This window comes from Ranitomeya variabilis, chromosome 6, assembly GCF_051348905.1.
Source record: "Ranitomeya variabilis isolate aRanVar5 chromosome 6, aRanVar5.hap1, whole genome shotgun sequence".
In the NCBI taxonomy this organism is placed as follows: Eukaryota; Metazoa; Chordata; class Amphibia; order Anura; family Dendrobatidae; genus Ranitomeya; species Ranitomeya variabilis.
The window spans coordinates 65,734,371-65,756,169 of record NC_135237.1 but is presented as its reverse complement, the minus strand read 5'-3'; the positions used below and the strand labels follow the sequence as shown (position 1 = coordinate 65,756,169).

At 42.7% G+C, this 21,799-nt stretch overlaps 1 protein-coding gene across 6 annotated transcripts in view; it reads left to right on the top strand.

Annotated features, from left to right (window-relative positions):
* Positions 1-5,676, top strand: part of LOC143781770 (microtubule-associated serine/threonine-protein kinase 4-like) — a 61,921-nt gene extending 56,245 nt beyond the window's left edge. For all 6 annotated transcript variants that reach the window (XM_077268580.1, XM_077268586.1, XM_077268585.1 and 3 more), the window contains 3 exons: positions 4,612-4,692; positions 4,848-4,928; positions 5,159-5,676. In XM_077268580.1, the coding sequence (XP_077124695.1) occupies positions 4,612-4,692; positions 4,848-4,928; positions 5,159-5,256 (260 nt within the window). In that variant the 3' untranslated portion in view covers positions 5,257-5,676. The remainder of the gene's footprint in view (positions 1-4,611; positions 4,693-4,847; positions 4,929-5,158) is intronic.
* The last annotated feature ends 16,123 nt before the right edge of the window (positions 5,677-21,799 follow it).

The following is a 21,799-nucleotide window of genomic DNA, read 5'->3' as shown; positions in this document are numbered from 1 at the left end:
ACAGAATTACGCTTTTTTGGTAGCCGCGACATTGCATTAAAATGCAATAACGGGCGATCAAAAGAACGTATCTGCACCAAAATGCTATCATTAAAACCGCCAGCTCAGCTCGCAAAAAATAAGCCCTCACCCTACCCCAGATCATGAAAAATAGTGACGCTACGGGTTTCAGAAAATGGCGCAATTGTTTTTTTTTAGCAAAGTTTGGAATTTTTTTTCACCACTTAGATAAAAGAGAACCTAGACATGTTTGTGTCTATGAACTCGTAATGACCTGGAGAATCATACTGGCAGGTCATTTTTACTATTTAGTGAACCTAGTAAAAAAGCCAATCAAAAAACAAGTGTGGGATTGCACTTTTTTTGCAATTTCACCGCACTTGGAATTTTTTTCCCGTTTTCTAGTACACGACATGCTAAAACCAATGATGTAGTTCAAAAGTAGAACTTGTTTCGCAAAAAATAAGCCCTCACATGGCCATATTGATGGAAAAATAAAAAAGTTATGGCTCTGGGAAGAAGGGGAGCAAAAAACGATCACGGAAAAACGGAAAATCCCAAGGTCATGAAGGGGTTAAACACAGGAGATCTGTACTTAGTATGCAGTGTCTGTGCACAGCTAATACAGTGATCACCGGTGACATTATACACAGGAGCTCTGTATATAGTGTACAATGTAAAGGTAATACAGTGATCACTGGTGACATTGTACACCAGACTGCTGTATATAGTATACAGTGTATAGCATCAGTGTACAGGTAACACGCTGACTCACCAGTGATGTCTCTAGGTGAAGTCTTTCATCTTTGCTATTAATCTTCATCCAGCACATACCGCCGTCACTTCATCCAGTCAGGGCTCGTTTCTGCAGGAAATAACAGTTATCTAGAGCACCGCTTGCAGAACACATTACTTATTTTTTTTCCCAAATTCTAAACTACAACAGATGAAGAAAAAAAACGACAGTGTTAGGCTGCACAGTAACAGGACCACCCCCCCATTTAAAACCGTATCCTCAAAAACATCACTGCAGTAATAATATCCCTTAATGGTAACAATATCCCCCATCCTGGCCCCGTGTATCTCATTCTTGGGTCCAGCCATATGTTCTCCTATCCTGCCCCATGTGAGGTCCAATCCTGCCCCATATGACCTCTCCATCCTGTCCCATGATCCTGCCTCATCTGTCCCATAATCCTGCCCATCTGTCCCATGATTCTACCCCATCTGTCTCCATCGTATCCATCCTACCCCATGATCCTACACCATCTATTTCCAACCTGCCCCATCATCCTGCACCTATCTGTCTCCATCCTGCCCCATCTGTTCCATCCTGCACCATGTCTCTATCCTGCACCCCGTGTCTCCCATCTGCCCTTGTGTCTCCCATCCGCCCCCTTGTCTCCATTCTGCCTTGTTTCCATTCTGCCCCTTGTCTCCATTCTGCCCCTTGTCTCCGTTCTGCCCCCTTGTCTCCATTCTGCTCCCATGCCTCCATTCTACCCCCTTGTCTTTATTCTGCCCCGTGTCTCCATTCTGCCCCCTGTGTCTCCAATCTGCCCCTTGTCTCTATTCTGCCCCCTTGTCTCCATTCTGCCCCCTTGTCTCCATTCTGCCCCTTGTCTCCATTCTGCTCCCTTGCCTCCATTCTGCCCCCTTGTCTCCATTCTGCCCCCTGTGGCTCCATTCTGCCCCCTTTGTCTCCATTCTGCCCCCTTTGTCTCCATTCTGCCCACTTGTCTCATTCTGCCCCCTTGTCTCCATTCTGACCCCTTGTCACCATTGTTCCCCCTTGTCTCCATTCTGTCCCATGTCCCCATTCTGCCCCTTGTCTCCATTCTGCCCCCTTTGCCTCCATTCTGCCCCCTTGTCTCCATTCTGCTCCGTGTCTCCATTCTGCCCCCTTGTCTCCATTCTGCCCCCTTTGTCTCCATTCTGCCCCTTGTCTCCATTCTGCCCCCTTTGTCTCCATGCTGCCCCTTGTCTCCATTCTGCCCCGTGTCTCCATTCTGCCCCCTTTGTCTCCATTCTGCCCCTTGTCTCCATTCTGCCCTTTTTGTCTCCATGCTGCCCCTTGTCTCCATTCTACCCCGTGTCTCCATTCTTCCCCCGTTTGTCGCCAATCTGCCCCTTGTCTCCATTCTGCCCCCTTGTCTATTCTGCCCCATGTCTCCATTCTGCCCCTTGTCTCCATTCTGCCCCCTTGTCTCCATTCTACCCTCTTTGTCTCCATTCTTCCCCCTTTGTCTCCATTCTGCCCCCTTGTCTACATTCTGCTTTCTGTGTCTCCATTCTGCCCCCTTGTCTCCATTCTGCCCCTTTGTCTCTATTCTTCACCCTGTGTCTCCATTCTGCCCCATTTGTCTCTATTCTGCACCCTTGTCTCCATTCTGCCCCCTTTGTCTCCATTCTGCCCCCTTGTCTCCATTCTGCCCCCTTTCTGCCCCCTTGTCTCCATTCTGCCCCCTTATCTTCATTCTGCTCCCTGTCTCCCTTCTGTGCCGGGCTAGATGGAGACACATGGTCCACATTGCGGCTTGGTGCTTTCTATTAAAAAAAATAGAAAAAAATGTCTCCTTACCTGGCCGCGCTCCTGCGGCGAAGCGAAGATCCCTGCCGGCGTTTCAGCGCCCACACGGGCCCTCAAGGCTGCAATAGAGTAACTGAACCTGCGTCTTGGACGCAGGTTCTGTTACCGATAGAAGCCTGCCGCTGGGGCCCGGGCCTGATGAGCAGAAGAGACTGGGCCTGATGCGGGCCCCCTCTGCCACTGGGCCCCATACGCCAGTCAGGACAGTAATGCCCTGATGACGGCCCTGAACGCTGGTGATAACAGTTGATCATTGTGACCAGCCTTTCATTTCCAGTTCATTAAAGCCCTTTATCACTAGTTATTATTCATTCTTGCTGATAGAAGGCAGTCCTGTGCAAGGTATCCCCTCCATTTTGTCCAAGTGTCCTAATTGCCCATACAGAAAGGAGACTTTTTATTTTTAATTGCTTTCACTTGTGATTTATTTATTTTTCTTCTCCCAAACAGGCAGAAAGAATCTTCTTCTACTACAAGTGATGGTGATAGTGAGTATTTCACTGCTAACAGCAAGTCACCCTCTCCGATATTGTCAGGTATGTGCAGGTCTATACGACATCTTGTTATAGCGAATGATCAAAAAGTGTAATGTGAATGTTACATGAGGGCTCAGAAAATCACTGCTTTTTTGTGCCTTTAAAATAATCAACAATCCAACACTTCAATGTATAAAATTCTCACGCTCTCGTGCTGTGCATTAAAAGATATAAGGGGCCATACAGTCTGGTGCCTGATACTGATCATGAATACTGTGCCTATGGCTCGAACAGGCCTCAAACTAACCCTATATGTACCATTAATGTGACACAGATGTTTTAAGTAATGGACTATATGATAACACTGCTGCAACTAATGTCATATTAAAGAGATCCTGTCAGCAGATTTTTATCATATAACCTAAGACCACCACCTTTCAGCTCTGTGCTACAGCATTCTGGTATTTCTGTATATAAGTCTCCAAGACGCCATGCAAAAAAAAAAAAAGACATTTTATTATACTCACAAATGGGCATCACTGGTCTTAATCCAGAGCCTCCTCTCTTCTTGTGATGCCGTTCTCCTCTGCTTCGTGTGGGTGATGGGTCCTATGTCATCCACATAGTGTTCCCCCATCATGTTCCTGCGCAGGCACACTTCTCTGTGCCCTGCTGAAGGCAGATCAAAATACTGTAGTGTGCATGAGCCGGCGCTCTTTGGCCCTTCCCCATTTATTCTTCCTGTGGTTGAAAAAACACTGCAAAAATGCTGAAAGAACTGACATGATTCAGATTTCAAAAACACTGAGACTCTCAGATCTAGCTAGGAAAAAAAAATGTCTGCATGAGATTTCTGACATCTCACAGCTTTTGCTATCACTGTAAAAAGTAGCTTACAATTTACATGCAAAAACACTGCAAAAAGCTGCTAGTGACCATAGCCTTATGGTGCAATGCCAGAATCCCAGTACTATAAGGTACAAAAATAAAATAACTCTACTAGATGAAGATATAAATCTAATCTTACAGGAGTTTATCATTGACTTGTTTTTCTTACTTTTTTATATGAATTTCCAGTTGAGAAGAAAAATAAATCTGTATTGAACCTGGGAGAAGAGCAAAACCCAGAAATAGTAGCAGAGACTGAACCTAGCAGAGGTAAGTGTGACAATAAGGTCTATGTTGTCCGATGTTGGCGACTCAGAATATTTCACGAGGAGAATATATTATATGTCAATGGTGGGATTTTCACATCTATGACTAACAATGATTATTGACTTGTTTTTCTTACATTTTTACATGAATTTCCAGTTGAGACAAAAAATACATCTGCAATAAAACTGGGAGAAGATCAAGACCCAGAAATAGTAGCAGAGACAGAGCCTAGCAGAGGTAAGTGTGACAATAAGGTCTATGTTGTCTGATGTCGGCGACTGAGAATATTTCACGAGGAGGATATATTATATGTCAATGGTGGGATTGTCACATCTATGACTAACAATGATCATTGACTTGTCTTTCTTACTTTTTTACATGAATTTCCAGTTGAGACAAAAAATACATCTGCAATAAAACTGGGAGAAGAGCAAGACCCAGAAATAGTAGCAGAGGCAGAACCTAGCAGAGGTAAGTGTGACAATAAGGTCTATGTTGTCTGATGTCGGCGATTGAGAATTGTTCACGAGGAGGAGACGTTAACTCCCAGTGGTACGATTGCCACATGTATGATGACTGACAATGATCATTGACTTGTTTTTTTTACTTTTTATATGAATTTCTAGTTGAGAAGAATAATAAGTCTGCAATAAAACTGGTTGAAGAGCAAAATGCCAAAACAGTAACAGACCGAGAACCTAGAAGACGTAAGTGTGATCATAAGGTCTATGTTGTTTGATGTTGGCCAGTGAGAATAATTCATGTGAAGAAGATGTTATCTGTCAGTGGTGGGATTGTCACATGTATGATGACTGACAATGATCCTGTTCCTCTGCACAGATAAGATTTCTCTACTGTCCTGCCATAATGACACCAAAGCAGTATCTTCTAATATGGAGTCCTATTACTTACATTTGTTTTATATCTCTTCCCATAGGTTCCATCTTCCGCCGGATTATATCATCCTGCCGGCGTGGATTATCCAGGGCTGCTCGCAGCATCAGAAAAAGATGCATTTTTCCAATCTGTCGTTAGGGCACCATATACATCTAGTGCCCTGAAGAAAGTACAGCAAGTCCATCATTAAAGCTGTACTTGGGCAGCACGGTGGCTCAGTGGTTAGCACTGTTGCTTTGCAGCACTGGGATCCTGGGTTTAAATGTCACTAAGGAAAACATCTGCAAGGAGTTTGTATGTTCTCCCCGTGTTTGCGTGGGTTTCCTCCGGGTTCTCCGGTTTCCTCCCACACTCCAAAGACATACAGATAGGGAATTTTCTGTGGAATATGATGGCGCACAAATACACGTAATAAATAATACCTGTGCGGAAAGATTTCTAACATCTGCCTGTGGCCTTCTGACCAGCAAAAAGCATCTGCAGAATATGAAGGCACCTTCAAGCACATCACATCATTCTTCCATGCAGTTCCTAATTTAAAAAAATTTAAATAAACATTCTGAATTAATTAATGTTCCTTTGTAATAGAATATTTCTGAAATATAAGGCATACCAATACTGTACGTCGCACATGTTTGAAGCACCCTCATGAAGTTTTGTTTTTTTACTAAACGTGTATGTACTGTAGTGTGGTGGGGTAATATACTTCCCTACTGCCGTCTTCTCTGGGATTAAGCTCTGTTCCGCTCCTCTTTTGTGTGATGTCGTAGCTACATAGTTACATACACAGGTTGAGAAAAGACCTAGGTCCATCAAGTTTAACTTTCTACACCAATTGTACATTTTGTCACTAAATTAAATTTAACCCACAATGTTATGTCTATTGAGGAAATCATCCAGCCCTTTTCAAAAGCTGTTGTAGTGTCTGCCATTACTAGTTCTTGTGGTTGGGCATTCCACAGTCTGACTGCTCTAACTGTAAATAACCCTTTCCTATTTAGCTGTTGGAATCTCCTGTCATCGCTCTTCAGACACTTCGGCTCACTCTACGCTCTCGGTGTGGGCCAGAAGTCTCTTCTATAATGCAAACCTATGGGACCTTGTTCTGACGCTCCATAGGCTTACATTAATAAATCCACATCCGGGTTACCTAGAGCGCAGTGTGACCCGGTCTGTCTGGTGAGCGGTGACATCACTCAGAAGAGGAGAGAAAGGCACTAGATATCAGAGAACTCGGTGGTAGGTGAATATACAACACACACTACACTACAGACCAGAGGTGTTGCTAGGGTCCTAAAAGATTAGGGGCTCAGCTGTAAAGTACATGTCTTCTTATACAACCCCTCACGAGTTATAAGAGGATTTGCACATACAATATATAATTACATAAATTAAGAGGAGTCGCAGGAGACTAGATGAATATATATGCACATTGGTACACAAGGTTATAAATTATGTAATTGTATAAATATAGGAAGTATGTGTGTGCATACGTCTAGGATATGAATTCCGAAGAAAGACTAATCTGATCATTAAAGGGAGCAAAACACCAGAGAACTGATAAAAAAGTCAATAGAACAATGTATGAAAATAAAAAAATTATATTACATTTGTCAAGAATAAAAGGTGTGGGAGAAACACAAATATAAGAAAAAGGGCACATAACATAGTTGTATTTAGCAAAAGTGACGTATGTCAAGGTTAGGTAGGGAGACGTGCTGCATAACGCTGTCAACAGTGTATTGAAAATATATGAATAGTAAAGTAGGTACAAATGTAATTTTACATAAAGACACTGCGAGTTTGGTATAACAATATGGCTAGTCAAGTAAGTAACTAAATGTATATGTGGATACAAATACTAAATATCGTATTTTACGCATTATAAGACGCATATTTTCCCCCCAAAATTTCGGGTGGAAATGGGGGTGCATCTTATAATGCTTATATACCTTACCGGTACCGTTGCTGCAGGCTGGGATGAGGGAGTTCCAGCCGCTGTTGCTGCCTGGGGTGTCCGCCTCTGTCATTGTTGCTGCCCAGGGTGTCTGCTGCTGCGGGGGCTCTGCCATATATAAATAAACCTGGCACTCAACTTATTTTATCTGCAGATTTATTTTATTGTCAGCAACAAAAACGTTTCGGTCTCAAACTGGACCTTCCTCAGTTACGTGCTATGCAGAGGTTTGGAGAAAAGAGTGCCCATGTAGGCAAATAATTGATAGTTTCCATGAAGATGCAGAGTATTAATCTGTAAACGGCTGACTAGGCAAAGCCCGTGCGGGGATGGTGTGACCGACGCGGTGTCCACCGGGGGCTCTGCCGACATTTTGTGAAAGGCCAGAGCCCCCCCGCAGTTCACAGGAGGAAACCACAGACCTGCGAGGGGCTCTGGCCTTTCACAAAATGTCGGCAGAGCCCCCCGCAGCGGCAGACACCCTGGGTAGCAGCAGCGGCAGACTCCCCAGGCAGCAGCAATGCCGGGGACACCCACAGCACTGGACTCCCCCTCATCCCACTCTGAGGCCTGCAGCATCACCCCACTCCTCCTCCTCTCAACGAGGCACATCTCCAACACATGGGAGAAATAGTTGGGTCTAGTTTATGTATAAACTCTGGAGTATGGTACCAGAAATGCTCTTATATTGGTTCTCTTTGTAAGTGATACAAGATGCCATAATAGCTGCTCTTGACCAAAAAAGTCTCCAGTCAGCATCACTTAGAGTTCTACCCAAATTACAGTACAATAATAATATTTCAAAATAAAATTGCTAACATGAAGGTTTTATCGTAAATCCTCTGGACCATATTCACCTGACATTGCTTGTCCGTGAGCTGGATTCCTCCTGTATCTACTGGCTCAGTGGTCAATACTGTAGTGTATCTGTACCAAACTATTTCTACATATTTTTTGTCTTCAAAATCTGAGTTTAATTATGAAGTGATAATTGGGCAGCACGGTGGCTCAGTGGTTAACACTGTTGCTTTGCAGCGCTGGGGTCCTGGGTTCAAATCCCAACAAGGAAAAGATCTGGAAGGAGTTTGTATGTTCTCCCCATGTTTGTGTGGGTTTCCTCCAGGTTCTCCAGTTTCCTCCCACAAACACATACTGATTGGGAATTCAAATTGTGAGACCCAATGCGGACAGTGATGATGTCTATGAACTCGTCCACTCTGATAAAGTTTACGCTATTGTGTATGGTGGTCACACTGATGGACATATGAACTTAGGTGCATTCCTGGAAAAACCCTGTGTACACGTTATGTATTTTCTGCATCTCTGGGCAGGAAAAACGCTGCTTAAAATATTAGCATTTTAGTTGTAGAATTTTGCTCACTCATTAGTATGAAAATATGCAGCAAAAACTGAAATAATTGATGTAAATCTGCAAGGAAAGAATAAGCAACGTGCGCATGAGACTTCAGGAATCTCATTCTCTTTGCTGGTACTAGGAAATCCTCTAGGTTTTGTGACAAATCTACACAGAAAAAAAACGAACAAAAACGCAACATGTTCACATACCCTTCACCTGGAGCTGAATCTGGCAAAACTTCACCCTATATTAGAAAAAAAACAATATGTGACTTTGCTATAGAGCTTCTCCGCAGAACATCTGTATTGTCGGGGCATTCCTATGTTATCGCAGATAAATATGTGCAGAACATGATTCGTTTAGTGTAATCTCCAGGCCCGCACGATGAAATCACTGAAATACACTAATTTATATGCAGTAGTGTGACAGACGTTTTTCATTACACCATATACTGCCTAACTCATGTGTCAGCAAGCAATAACGTACTAAATCAGCCATCAAGCATTCACATTCAAGTGCTGCTCTTAACTAAGACCTGAGAGATAAACTATTAGAACATGTAAATCATGGAAACTGTCAGGATTTACATCAGGAAAATGATTTTTATGTGTTTTCATTTTCTAAGTAAATTATATTATAGTCATTTTCAGAGATCAATAAACCTTTTTTTTACCTTTACTAAAAGATATGTGTATTATCACTTAATAATACAGGTTACTCAATGGAATGGAGCAGTATATAAAGGGGGCACTCGGCATATTTGGAAACGATGGTCAACAAGCCAGTTTGCCTTGGTCAGGGTATTGAGATACAGGGCTAAGAGGGCAAAATAAACTTTTGGTCCCGATGCAGCCATGACTCTGGAGTCACATATCACGGCAGGACCTAGGTGTGAGCTGCCATCTAGTCAGATGATTGAATAAAGGCAGTAAATAATGGGTGTAAGTAGTAGGCTTTAGAGCTCATGCACACGGCTTTATTTTCGGTACAAGTGCGATCCGACAAAACATCGGATCGCACCGGAACCAATATTGTTCTGTTGGGCTGTGCACATGTCACATTTTTTTTCAGACTGAGCCGTTTCGAGTAAAAAAAAAGTTGCATGCCCGAGTTGCATCCAATATTTGGATTGGCAATGCAAGTCAATGAGTCAGTGGAAAACATTGGATTTCACTCGGATGACATGACTGACAGAATGGAGAAGATGAAGGCATCCTTTCTCCATTTTCTCCTCATCGGAGAGAATCGGATCACACTATGCTCACACGCTAGTCAGAATTTGATTTGCATAATGGACTCAATTCTCTCAGATAAGAGAATATACGGTCATCTCCACCTGTCCTTAAAAATATGTGTCGTATACGCTAAAAGTAACGTCCATTGGAGCATATTGGGATGAGCTGTAACACAAGCCCAGGCAATGAATAAGTGGGGTTCTTGTTTCTGGAACAAAGCAATAGTGTTTATCGAACTCGTTTATTGAGTAGAAAAAAATATATATTAAAATCCTAACTCTCCAAATAAAAAAATCAGGTTCTAGCTGGGGTTGACCTCATTGTGCAAACTCCTTCTATCCCGGGAGGCTGATATGGCAGGATGCAAAGCTGATTTTCGACCATGGAGAGTCCCTGACAAGGCACCAGCTCAGTGGTTTGAATAACTTGTAAGATATCAGAGTTTTCTGGGCCACAATAAATTTGACTTGATAGTTGGACATTGGGCTTACATCACTCTTAAATATTGGAAGTCCTCAGTGGTGTCCTAGGGGTGTAACCCACTGGCAGACACAGGCAGATGTTGGCCCCTTGTGTAAGAGCAATATAAGGGCCTTTTGCAGTGCAATTTCTCATCATAATGCACAATTCCACCTGCATTGGAGATGAAAATGGGCCTCGTACCTCTTGAGCCCCTGTGCGGCTCCACAGGATGCACCAATGGTATGTACGCCCCTGGTGTAACCACTTTTAAATTTTAATATGCCAAAGACTTAGTCTATTAGAAAATAATAAAATCATCATTATTTCCTCCCTGCTGCTACAACGCTGCCTCTCCACTGTTCCCTTTTAGATGTGATATCACATCCACAGCAAGTGACCACTGCAAACAACCACTGGCAGGCATGAATTTTAAAATTCTCCAGGCTTATGTTGAATGGATTATCACTGGCACAGTGAGCAGTTCATGGGTAAGGAGTTCTGTGACTCCTAATCTTCATTTCTCTTAGAACATATACAGCTTTAATTCATAAATACCATATACAGTAGCGTAGTGGCTATAGCGGTAGGCCACACAACTGGTTTGGGACCTGCACTTGCCCCCCCATCCATCTGTCATCGCAAGCAATGATGACGGAACAGGGAGAGTCAGCAGACGCTTCATCCCACATCATTCTTCCTTGCTGTCTGACGTCTCAATGCAGCTGGCACAATAACGTCATTATAGCTCTCCCTCTGTGCTTAGATGTGCGGCGCTTCACACCACTATCAGGATCCTGTCAGCATCAGGAAACTGCCATGGCTGAGCAGGGTGACTCACCCACACTGCGGGAGAGCCCGGGGTCAGATGCCACGGGGAAAGCTCAGGCAGATGGGACCTGAGCAGCGTGGTGAGAGGAGACACTGAGGATAGCAGAAAACAGAAGGACCTGCGATCATGTGGCCACATGGGGCGGGGCTTAGCATCCTGCTGCTGGAGATGAGTGCAGGATACTACAGGGACCTGGGAGTAGAGGATAGGGGAACTCAGGTCGGACAATCGGGGGTCATACACGGAGAGGGCGGAGTGGCATAGGAGGGGCGATCAGAGAATAGTCAGTACGTAGGCAAGGAATCATACACGGAGACAGCAGCGCAGTACAGGAGGGACAGGCAGAACTCTTAACGGGGACAGAACAGATCAGAACCAGACAAACAAAGTAGCACAGGCACAAAGCACAGGCACAAAGCACAGACACAGGCACAACAGGGTCACACACACTCGGCCAAGGGTCAGAGTATAAGCGACAAGGAATGACCCCACAATACGGCTATAAGAAGCCCCCCAGAATCCCAGAGTGAGGCCGTCCAGATTAACCTCTGAACTACCTAATCCCACAAGCTAAGCAGATCATGACAACTACACGCTCAAGAGACCGAAACATCGGGTGGAACAAGGAGGGGTGAATATTGGAATTTGTATTTAGTTTTTTTTTTTAAATCAGTGTCTAGTGGCTATAATAGAGCATGGAGGACCACGGGGAGAGAATTACATTTTATGGAGGACCACGGGGAGTGCATTATATTCTAAGGAGGACCATGGGGAGTGCATTATATTCTATGGAAAACCATGGGAAGTGCATTATATTCTATGGAGAACCATGGGGAGTGCATTATATTCTATGGATAACCATAGGGGGTGCATTCTATTCTATGGAAAACCATGGGGAGTGCATTAGATTCTATGGAAAACCATAGGGAGTGCATTATATTCTATGGAGAACCATGGGGAGTGCATTATATTCTATGGATTACCGTGGGGAGTGCATTATATTCTATGGATAACCATGGGGAGTGTATTATATTCTTTGGAGGACCATGGGAAGTGCATTATATTCTCTGGATGACCATGGAGAAAGCATTATATTCTATGGAGGACCATGGGGAGAGCATTATATTCTATGAAGGATCATGGGGAGAACATTACATTATATGGAGGATCATGGGGAAAGCATTATATTTTATAGAGGACCATTGGAAGTGCATTATATTATATGGAGGACCATGGGAAGAGCATCATATTTTATAGAGGACCATCGGAAGTGCATTATATTTTATGGAAGACCATTGGGAGAGCATTATATTCTATGGAGGGCCATATTATATGAAGGACCATTATACTATATAGAGGACTATATGGGGACCATTTAAAATCCGGAGGGCTGTGTGGGGTCCATTATAATATTTAACTCCTTTCTGACCTCGAACGGGATAGTACGTCCGAGGTCAGAAGCCCCGCTTTGATGCGGGCTCCGGCGGTGAGCCCACATCAAACCCGGGACATGTCAGCTGTTTTGCACAGCTGACATGTGCCCATAATAGGCGCGGGCAGAATCGCGATCTGCCCGCGCCTATTAACTAGTTAAATGCCGCTATCAAATGCAAACAGTGGCATTTAACTACCGCTTCCGGCCGTGCGGCCGGAAATTATCGCATCGCCGACCCCGTCACATGATCGGAGGTCGGCGATGCTTCAGAATAGCAACCATAGAGGTCCTTGAGACCTCTATGGTTACTGATCCCTGGCAGCTGTGAGCACCACCCTGTGGTCGGCGCTCGCAGCAAACCTGCATTTCTGCTACATAGCAGCGAACATCAGATCGCTGCTATGTAGCAGAGCCGATCGCGTTGTGCCAGCTTCTAGCCTCCCATGGAGGCTATTGAAGCATGGCAAAAGTAAAAAAAAAGTAAAAAAAAAAGTGAAAAAAATAAAAAAAATAAAAGTTTAAATCACCCCCCTTTCGCCCCAATCAAAATAAATCAATAAAAAAAAATCAAACCTACACATATTTGGTATCGCCGCGTTCAGAATCGCCCGATCTATCAATAAAAAAAAGCATTAACCTGATCGCTAAATGGCGTAGCGAGCAAAAAATTCGAAACGCCAGAATTACGTTTTTTTTGGTCGCCACGACATTGCATTAAAATGCAATAACGGGCGATCAAAAGAACGTATCTGCACCGAAATGGAATAATTAAAAAGGCCATTTTGGCACGCAAAAAATAAGCCCTCAACTGACCCCAGATCATGAAATATGGAGATTCTACGAGTATTGGAAAATGGCACAATTTTTTTTTTTTTTTAGCAAAGTTTGGAAATTTTTTTCAGCACTTGGATAAAAAATAACCTAGTCATGTTAGGTATCTATGAACTCGTACTGACCTGGAGAATCATAGTAGCAGGTCAGTTTTAGCATTTAGTGAACCTAGCAAAAAAGCCAAACAAAAAACAAGTGTGGGACTGCACTTTTTTTGCAATTTCACTGCACTTGGAATTTTTTTCCCGTTTTCTAGTACATGACATGGTAAAACCAATGATGTCGTTCAAAAGTACAACTCGTCCCGCAAAAAAAAAGCCCTCACATGGCCAAATTGAAAAATAAAAAAGTTATGGCTCTGGGAAGGAGGGGAGCGAAAAACGAACAAGGAAAAACGGAAAATCCCAAGGTCATGAAGGGGTTAAAGAGCTATGTGGTGGCCATTATAATCTATGCAAGCAATTATACAGTCTGAAGTCCATCATATTGTATGGAGGGCTGTGTGCAGGCCATTGCATTGTAACGAGGGCTAGTATGGGCCATTAGACAGTGTGGAGAGGTGTGGGGCCATTAGACTGTATGTAGGCCAATTATAATGCATGGAGGGCAGTGTGGGGGTCACAGTTGGAGGATCATACTGTGTTGGGGTCACCATACTTTACCTTGGGAGTTGAGGTGGGGTACAGTATGGTCATTATATTGAGCATGTGGAGGCTAATGTAGAGAACTTCACCATGGGGGTATCATATTGTGTTTTGGGGGGCACTTTTGTTGGAATCGTACTTTATGGGGACAATGAAAGAGAAATCTAGGACTTCAGCAGAAGTAAAATTATTTTGTAAAAGCTGCAAAGTTGTGAAAAATGCTCTTCTTCTATTTAACTTTTGTTGGGGAGAGGGCCCAATTAGAACTTCTGCTATGGGGCTTCATGCTTTCTATGTATGCCCTGACCATATATTATGTAATAGATTAGTGGAGAAAGGGTATGACAAATCCATTCCTGTAGATGCATCTAAGAAGACTAAGAATGTATCAAAGGAAGATTTTGTTAAAACAGAAATTGAGAAATGAAAATCTAATGATTGTGACTCAGTTTTGTGACCATCATTAATCATGCACATAGGAATATTAGGGAAATTTTGACCAAGCATTGGTTGATGATTAGAACATTCTTGTTCTTGGTGATCCTATTCCTAAAAGTTGAAGGCTTATGTTTTAGGAGGAGTAAAATATCCCTCAGTATAACAAGACCAAAATTTGGATTTTTATTAACCTGAACTGGAGAACTTAAATACCATTGGACAACAATTGTCCCAGAGCTGTCCCATTTTGGAGACCTTTTCATCCTTACAGACAAAGGTCATGAATGGAAACCACTATTTAGACTGTGACCATTTGTTTATACGATGTGAGCCACAGGATCATAAATTTGAGATGATTGTACATTTAAGGGATTGTGGACTTTCGTGTATTTCTTTAAAACAGGGTACATTGTTTGTAGTCACCTGGCAGCTCTAAAAATGGCTACAATGGACAGACTTGGTGCTAGTCACTTCACTTAATAGATTCCAGGTCCTCCGCTTTTAACCTCTGTATAGGCATCTGGTCTTCCACAGGCACTGCTAGCAAAATCAATATGGCAATGCCCAGTGATGGCTGCAGATGTCTCCTGATAAGATTATTGGCATTAATGTTACTTGCTGTAACCCAGGATCTCTCCTCTGGATCATAATCCCTCGAGTGCACCAGATATTGTAGGACCTGATACCAGTCTTCCCTTTTGAGGATGGGAGTCTAACAATAAAGTCCATGGAGAGGTGAGTCAAAGGACTCATAAAAACAGGTAAGGACTGGGTAATACTGGCCGGGCAGGTACAGGGCATCTTGACTAATTTCACAAGCAAGAGCACATTCCCTACTGTTACTAACAATGGTTGACCACCAAAAACTTCTGACTACGAGTCAGAAGGTGTTGATTAATCAAGGGTGACCTGTAAGAACACAATTATGAGACTCCTAAAGAGGACTGTAACACCGCTGTTGGCATCCCTGCATGAATCCCAGTCTCCCACCCTGCAGGGACACTGGCATACTCACCACCCCGACCTCAGGGAGTGGTCCCCGCCATGGTCCATGTGCAGCCGATGCCAGTACCAGTGTCTGAGACCACCTGTGTGTCTAAACTTGTGTTGATCCGAATATCCTGTATATTCGGACTGCTACTACCAGTCTCTTGACCCCTGGTACTGAGCTGCAGTACTGGGGACAAATAATTTTTGAATAGTAGTAGAGTCAGGGGCTAACTTTTGGGATCCACAGATCTCATCTACACGATTTAAAGAGACAGAAGAAAAATCTATATCTTCATGGAGAATAGGAACAAGTTCAAAGTCCTCAGGCTGTGTCGGACAGTAACTGGTCGAAATTTTACAACAAAATCAAGTCTAAAAAACAACAAAGCTCATCTAGCTTGTATAGAGTTGTGTCTTTTAACCAAAACTAACTAAGATATTTGCGGTCCATAATAACAGTGAGTTTATGTTGGGCACCTTCAAGGAAGTAGAGCCATTCTTCAATGGTCCACTTAATTGCCAAGAATTCACTATTATCAATGTCATAATTTCTTTCGGCAACTGAAAATTTTCGTAAATAAAAACCGCATGGACAAAGTTGAGAGATTGGGTACCTTGCAACAGTATCGCTCCAACTCCAACCTCAGAGGCATTCGATATTGGGTTGGATCAATATTGGGTCAGGCGAAAAAAGTTATTTTAATTCAGTGAAGTTGTGGATTGCCTCTGTGTTGAGGTAATTTTTCTGATTCGGACACAGAAAATACACCAGCAAAATTTTCAAATATTTTAGGTAAACCACTGGGTGCAGCTTTAGACAAATTCACAGATAAAGAAATGCATTTGTTCTGACACCCAGAGCTCTAGCCTACAATATCCCCTTGGTGCTAGTCAGTAACGGTGTTATGTTTATGTAACCAAGGCTTGTTCAACACTACAGCCGAATTGCCGGCCGGAAAGTGAGAGCAGATCACAGCGGTGACGTCACCGCTGCACTCTGCTCTCACTGTACGGCGGCACTCAGTCAGAGCGGGAAGCAGACTGCAAGGGACCTGACGGACATCAGATGGTGAGTATGTACGGTTTGTTTTTTTTTCCTTTTACGCTGGTAACCACGGTAAACATCGGGTTACTAAGCGCGGCCCTGCGCTTAGTAACCCGATGTTTACCCTGGTTACCAGCGAACCTCGGCATCGTTGGTCGCTGGAGAGCGGTCTGTGTGACAGCTCCCCAGCGACCACACAACGACTTACCAACGATCACGGCCAGGTCGTATCGCAGGTCGTGATCGTTGGTAAATCGTATAGTGAGACGGTACCTTTAGTCATCCCAATCTGCATAGGCTCCTCAGTAGGGGGATATGTACGCATGGCTTAGGTGGAGATGTACAGTAAGCAGTGCGGTCCTCTCTGCATTTGCGTGAAGGAAGTCAGGAGATGTACTAACATGTCCTTGATGTGCTCAGTATTTCGAAAACCAATGCGAGGGGCCTAGTCTTTCCACTGTGAGTCTATGACCCAGCACCGAAACTCAGTACAGTAATCCTCAGCAGTAAAGGAAGAGAAAAAAAATAGAAATTAGGAAATAAGCCTCACCATGTGATGTATAGTTGGTTGCTTCTCAATAGTGCAGATAGAATCCAAGTCCGTTGACCATCGGATACAGATAGAAAAAAGGAGAGAAAAAAAAGGATCCATAGGTTGGATATAAAAAAAATGTGTTTTTTATTTTATTCCATTAAAAAGGAAAAAGGTGTTGTCCAGACAGATTACAAAGAATCCAACATTCTAACGCTTTTCTGGCCATAGCCCTTAGTCGTAGAAGAAGAATCCTCAGCAGTAAGCAGTCTTTGGTGGAGGGCTGTAATTCACTTTCTGCGAAAGCTACACATTCAGGGTCGTCATATAAGATCTTAAGGCCTCCAAAAACAAGCGGACTCTGAATGGTTCTGGAGAGTCAGCAGGAAGTGAAAAAGCTCAAGCCTTGAGGTCATCCTGCAGCAGGGGAATGATGATGAGCCCCACATATTGGCACTCAGAACTTGCCGAAAGCGGACAGAGCATGAAATACCAGCAACAGCTTTCCTTAAAGTAAAAATTATTTTACATTGAACTGAAAATCGGTCAGGCAGATTAACCTTGGGTCCAGAAAAGGGAGGTGCTGGAGGAGCTTGGGCCTGTTTCATGATACTGAAATGTCTCTGCAAGATTCTGGACTAAATGAGCCAGGTCTTGCATCTGATCCACCACCATTTGGAGAGGATCCATAAATACTATCACAGGGGGCACTGTTTGTAGTCACCTGGCAGCTCTGAAAATGGCTAGCATGAACAGGTTTAAAGCAAGCCAATTCATATACCAGATCCCAGGGGTTGCCCTGACTATAACCTCTAACCCCTTTATGGGAGTCTGGTCTTACACAGGAACTCTTGGGCTGGCAGGAATGGTCATGTAGCCAGGTTAAAATCAGGATGGCAGACAAGGTACAAAAATGTAAGGCAAGAGAATGATCAGTAAACAAGAGGAGGTTAAAAGCAGGAAAATACATCAGAAAATCAGGGTGTGTGAACCAAACAAGCAGAAATATATCTGACAGCTTCCAACATTAAGCTGGGAGCTTTTGTGGGGTGTGGCGCTGTTCAATTGGCCAAGGTAGGGAGCTGATTACTTCAGCTGACATCACACACCCACACTGCCAGACTGGACACTTTAATCAGTGGGCTGACAGTCTGCGCTTTTGGGCCCGATGCCTTCCTGAAGTGAATGATGCAGACATCGCATGAACAAGTTGTGGAAGCGATGTGATATTCTTCTTTTGGTGCTCCATTGCAATTGTAATTTTTGGCTTGTAATAATCTCCCGCTTAACATCAATATTGTTATAATTGTTTTACAATGGCTGTGTATTGTTGATTTTTGCACTTTGTTCAAGTTTGTATTATACAGGCTTCCATAGCTGAATCTAATATTTTTTTCTGATATAGTACTCATTCAATGTTGTTAAATGAAGCACTTTAACACAATATATTCTTATTTTTTTAAAGAATACTTAATGTGGCTTTCATATGTTTTTGTACATGCTCTATGTACAGTTACATGCCTTCTGATTTTATGTCTTCAGCCTTCAGTCTAAATAGGACCTATCAACAGGCCAAAAATGTCCAGTTTTTTCTCTTATTGTATTCTCATTGCACCACTATTAGTTTATTTTTAAACTGCCATATGGTTCCAGCCTTTTCATTTAGTGCAAATTTTTAAGAACTTTACAAAGGGGGAGTAGCTCACACAGTTATCTGGGGGAGTGTCTTTAGGATGTTCTTTATTTTTACTCTATGAACTTATTATTATTTAACAGCTTTGGCTAAATCTTGAGCCATGGCGACTTGATGGATGAACACTGTAGGAAGATCGATCTTGTGCAAGCCTAAATAGGTCCGCCAGGGTCTTCTGTTTGTTGTCTTGGTTGTATCAAGCCTTTGGGTTGCTGGTTTTCCTCTTCGCCTTGTTCCTTCTATTCTGACCATAATGTACTTCTCCACTGATTGCTCTCTTCTCATGATGTGTCCAAAGTAGCTAAGTCGTTACTTGGTGATCCTTGCTTCGAGTGACAAGTCTGGCTTGATTTGCTTCCAGTCCGAGTGGTGGACATCGCAGACCTTCGCATAGTGTGACTTCACATGGTTTTTCTCTATCCAGATGATTCATAAAGGTAATTTTTTGACTGAAACGTCTTTTATTTTTTCTGGATTTTCTACATTCAATACATTTCTTTTGAATACACCTGTATGAGTGCCAAGTGTTTCTACATTACAGTTGACGTATTTAGTTATCTACTTGTGCACCACCATAATTTCATAAGTGCCGTGTTTTCCGCTTATATAATTTGTTCCAAAACTGATTTGTTTGTTCTTCTTGCTATCCATGTTATTGATAACATCCATCTTCAGCACCACATTTCGAAGGCACTGATTCTTCTTCTATCTTGTTTCAAGATTACAAGATTACAAGATTATCTTGTTTTTCCCACTGAGAGAATTCTTTGTTGCCAGGGAAATGTTCCTCGATTTGAAGACCTTGTGACTTCATTTTTGATTTGCCTATAGCTATTCTCATACCTGGCTGTAATCAATATTTTTGTCTTTGTATTGAGTAGAAGTCCCATGTTCGAACTTTCCATCTTGACTCTCCGTAATAAGGCCTTCATTCCATCTACGTTTGTTGCTATCAATGTTGTATCGTGTGGACTATGTCCCCTTATAAAGTCCATGAAAATTATCATTAAATAAAAAGGCCTTTATCTCTGGAACCGTATGACGGAACTAAAAAAAAATGGAATACTTGGGAACAGCGGGAATAAAATAAGAATAAAAAAAAGTTCCAATGCATATTCCTGCTTTATGAAATGAGAAATGTTTAAACCCCCTAATTCTCTACAATCTATAGATATGGGGTTAAGCTGTATGTAAGCAGCATTAAAATGCTGCCCAACTGCTTTACTGAAACCACGGTAGCTGGGAGAAAATGACCTTATATTCTACCAGGAGTCGCTCACTTTTATTCATTGGCTCGATGCATGCAGGAGTTACAATCACAATATATTGAGTGGCAGCTGTAACCACTGGGATAATTTTGATTGACTGCTCACTCTGCAGTGTGTGTGTGTGTGTAGTGATTCAAGCCATGGCTAACAGTAGAGTGAGTGGTGACTGAGAACTCTCCATGCATGCCGCTATAACTCAAAGAGAGCAGCTACCAGGAGGAAATAAGTTCATTTGCATTTTATAACAATTTATGTTCAAATTAATCCTATATCTATATATTAACCCTAATAGAATTTTAGCATATTCCAGGTACCCTTTAACCCCTTTACCCCCAAGGGTGGTTTGCACGTTAATGACCGGGCCAATTTTTACAATTCTGACCACTGTCCCTTTAAGAGGTTATAACTCCGGAACGGATCCTGATGATTCTGACATTGTTTTCTCGTGACATATTGTACTTCATGATAGTGGTCAAATTTATTTGATATTACCTGCATTTATTTATGAAAAAAAATGGAAATTTGGTGAAAAATTTGAAAATATCACAATTTTCCAACTTTGAATTTTTATGCCCTTAAATCACAGAGATATGTCAAACAAAATACTTAATAAGTAACATTTCCCACGTCTACTTTACATCAGCACAATTTTGGAACATTTTTTTTTTGTTAGGGAGTTATAAGGATTAAAAGTTGACCAGCAATTTCTCATTTTTACAACATCACATTTGAAGTCACTTTGAGGGGTCTATATGATAGAAAATAACCATTTAATAACCCTTCAGGTATTTCACAGGAATTTTTGGAACGTTTAAAAAAAAAAATGAACATTTAACTTTTTTTCACAAAAAATTTACTTCAGCTCATATTTGTTTTATTTTACCAAGGGTAACAGGAGAAATTGGGCCCCAAAAGTTGTTGTATAATTTGTCCTGAGTACGCTGATACTCCATATGTGGGGGGTAAACAACAGTTTGGGCGCATGGCAGAGCTCGGAAGGGAAGGAGCGCTGTTTGACTTTTCAATGCAAAATTGACTGGAATTGAGATGGGACACCATGTTGCGTTTGGAGAGCCCCTGATGTGCCTAAACATTGAAACCCCCCACAAGTGACACCATTTTTTCAATATTGGGTCAGGCGAAAAAAGTTATTTTAATTCAGTGAAGTTGTGGATTGCCTCTGTGTTGAGGTAATTTTTCTGATTCGGACACAGAAAATACACCAGCAAAATTTTCAAATATTTTAGGTAAACCACTGGGTGCAGCTTTAGACAAATTCACAGATAAAGAAATGCATTTGTTCTGACACCCAGAGCTCTAGCCTACAATATCCCCTTGGTGCTAGTCAGTAACGGTGTTATGTTTATGTAACCAAGGCTTGTTCAACACTACAGCCGAATTGCCGGCCGGAAAGTGAGAGCAGATCACAGCGGTGACGTCACCGCTGCACTCTGCTCTCACTGTACGGCGGCACTCAGTCAGAGCGGGAAGCAGACTGCAAGGGACCTGACGGACATCAGATGGTGAGTATGTACGGTTTGTTTTTTTTTCCTTTTACGCTGGTAACCACGGTAAACATCGGGTTACTAAGCGCGGCCCTGCGCTTAGTAACCCGATGTTTACCCTGGTTACCAGCGAACCTCGGCATCGTTGGTCGCTGGAGAGCGGTCTGTGTGACAGCTCCCCAGCGACCACACAACGACTTACCAACGATCACGGCCAGGTCGTATCGCAGGTCGTGATCGTTGGTAAATCGTATAGTGAGACGGTACCTTTAGTCATCCCAATCTGCATAGGCTCCTCAGTAGGGGGATATGTACGCATGGCTTAGGTGGAGATGTACAGTAAGCAGTGCGGTCCTCTCTGCATTTGCGTGAAGGAAGTCAGGAGATGTACTAACATGTCCTTGATGTGCTCAGTATTTCGAAAACCAATGCGAGGGGCCTAGTCTTTCCACTGTGAGTC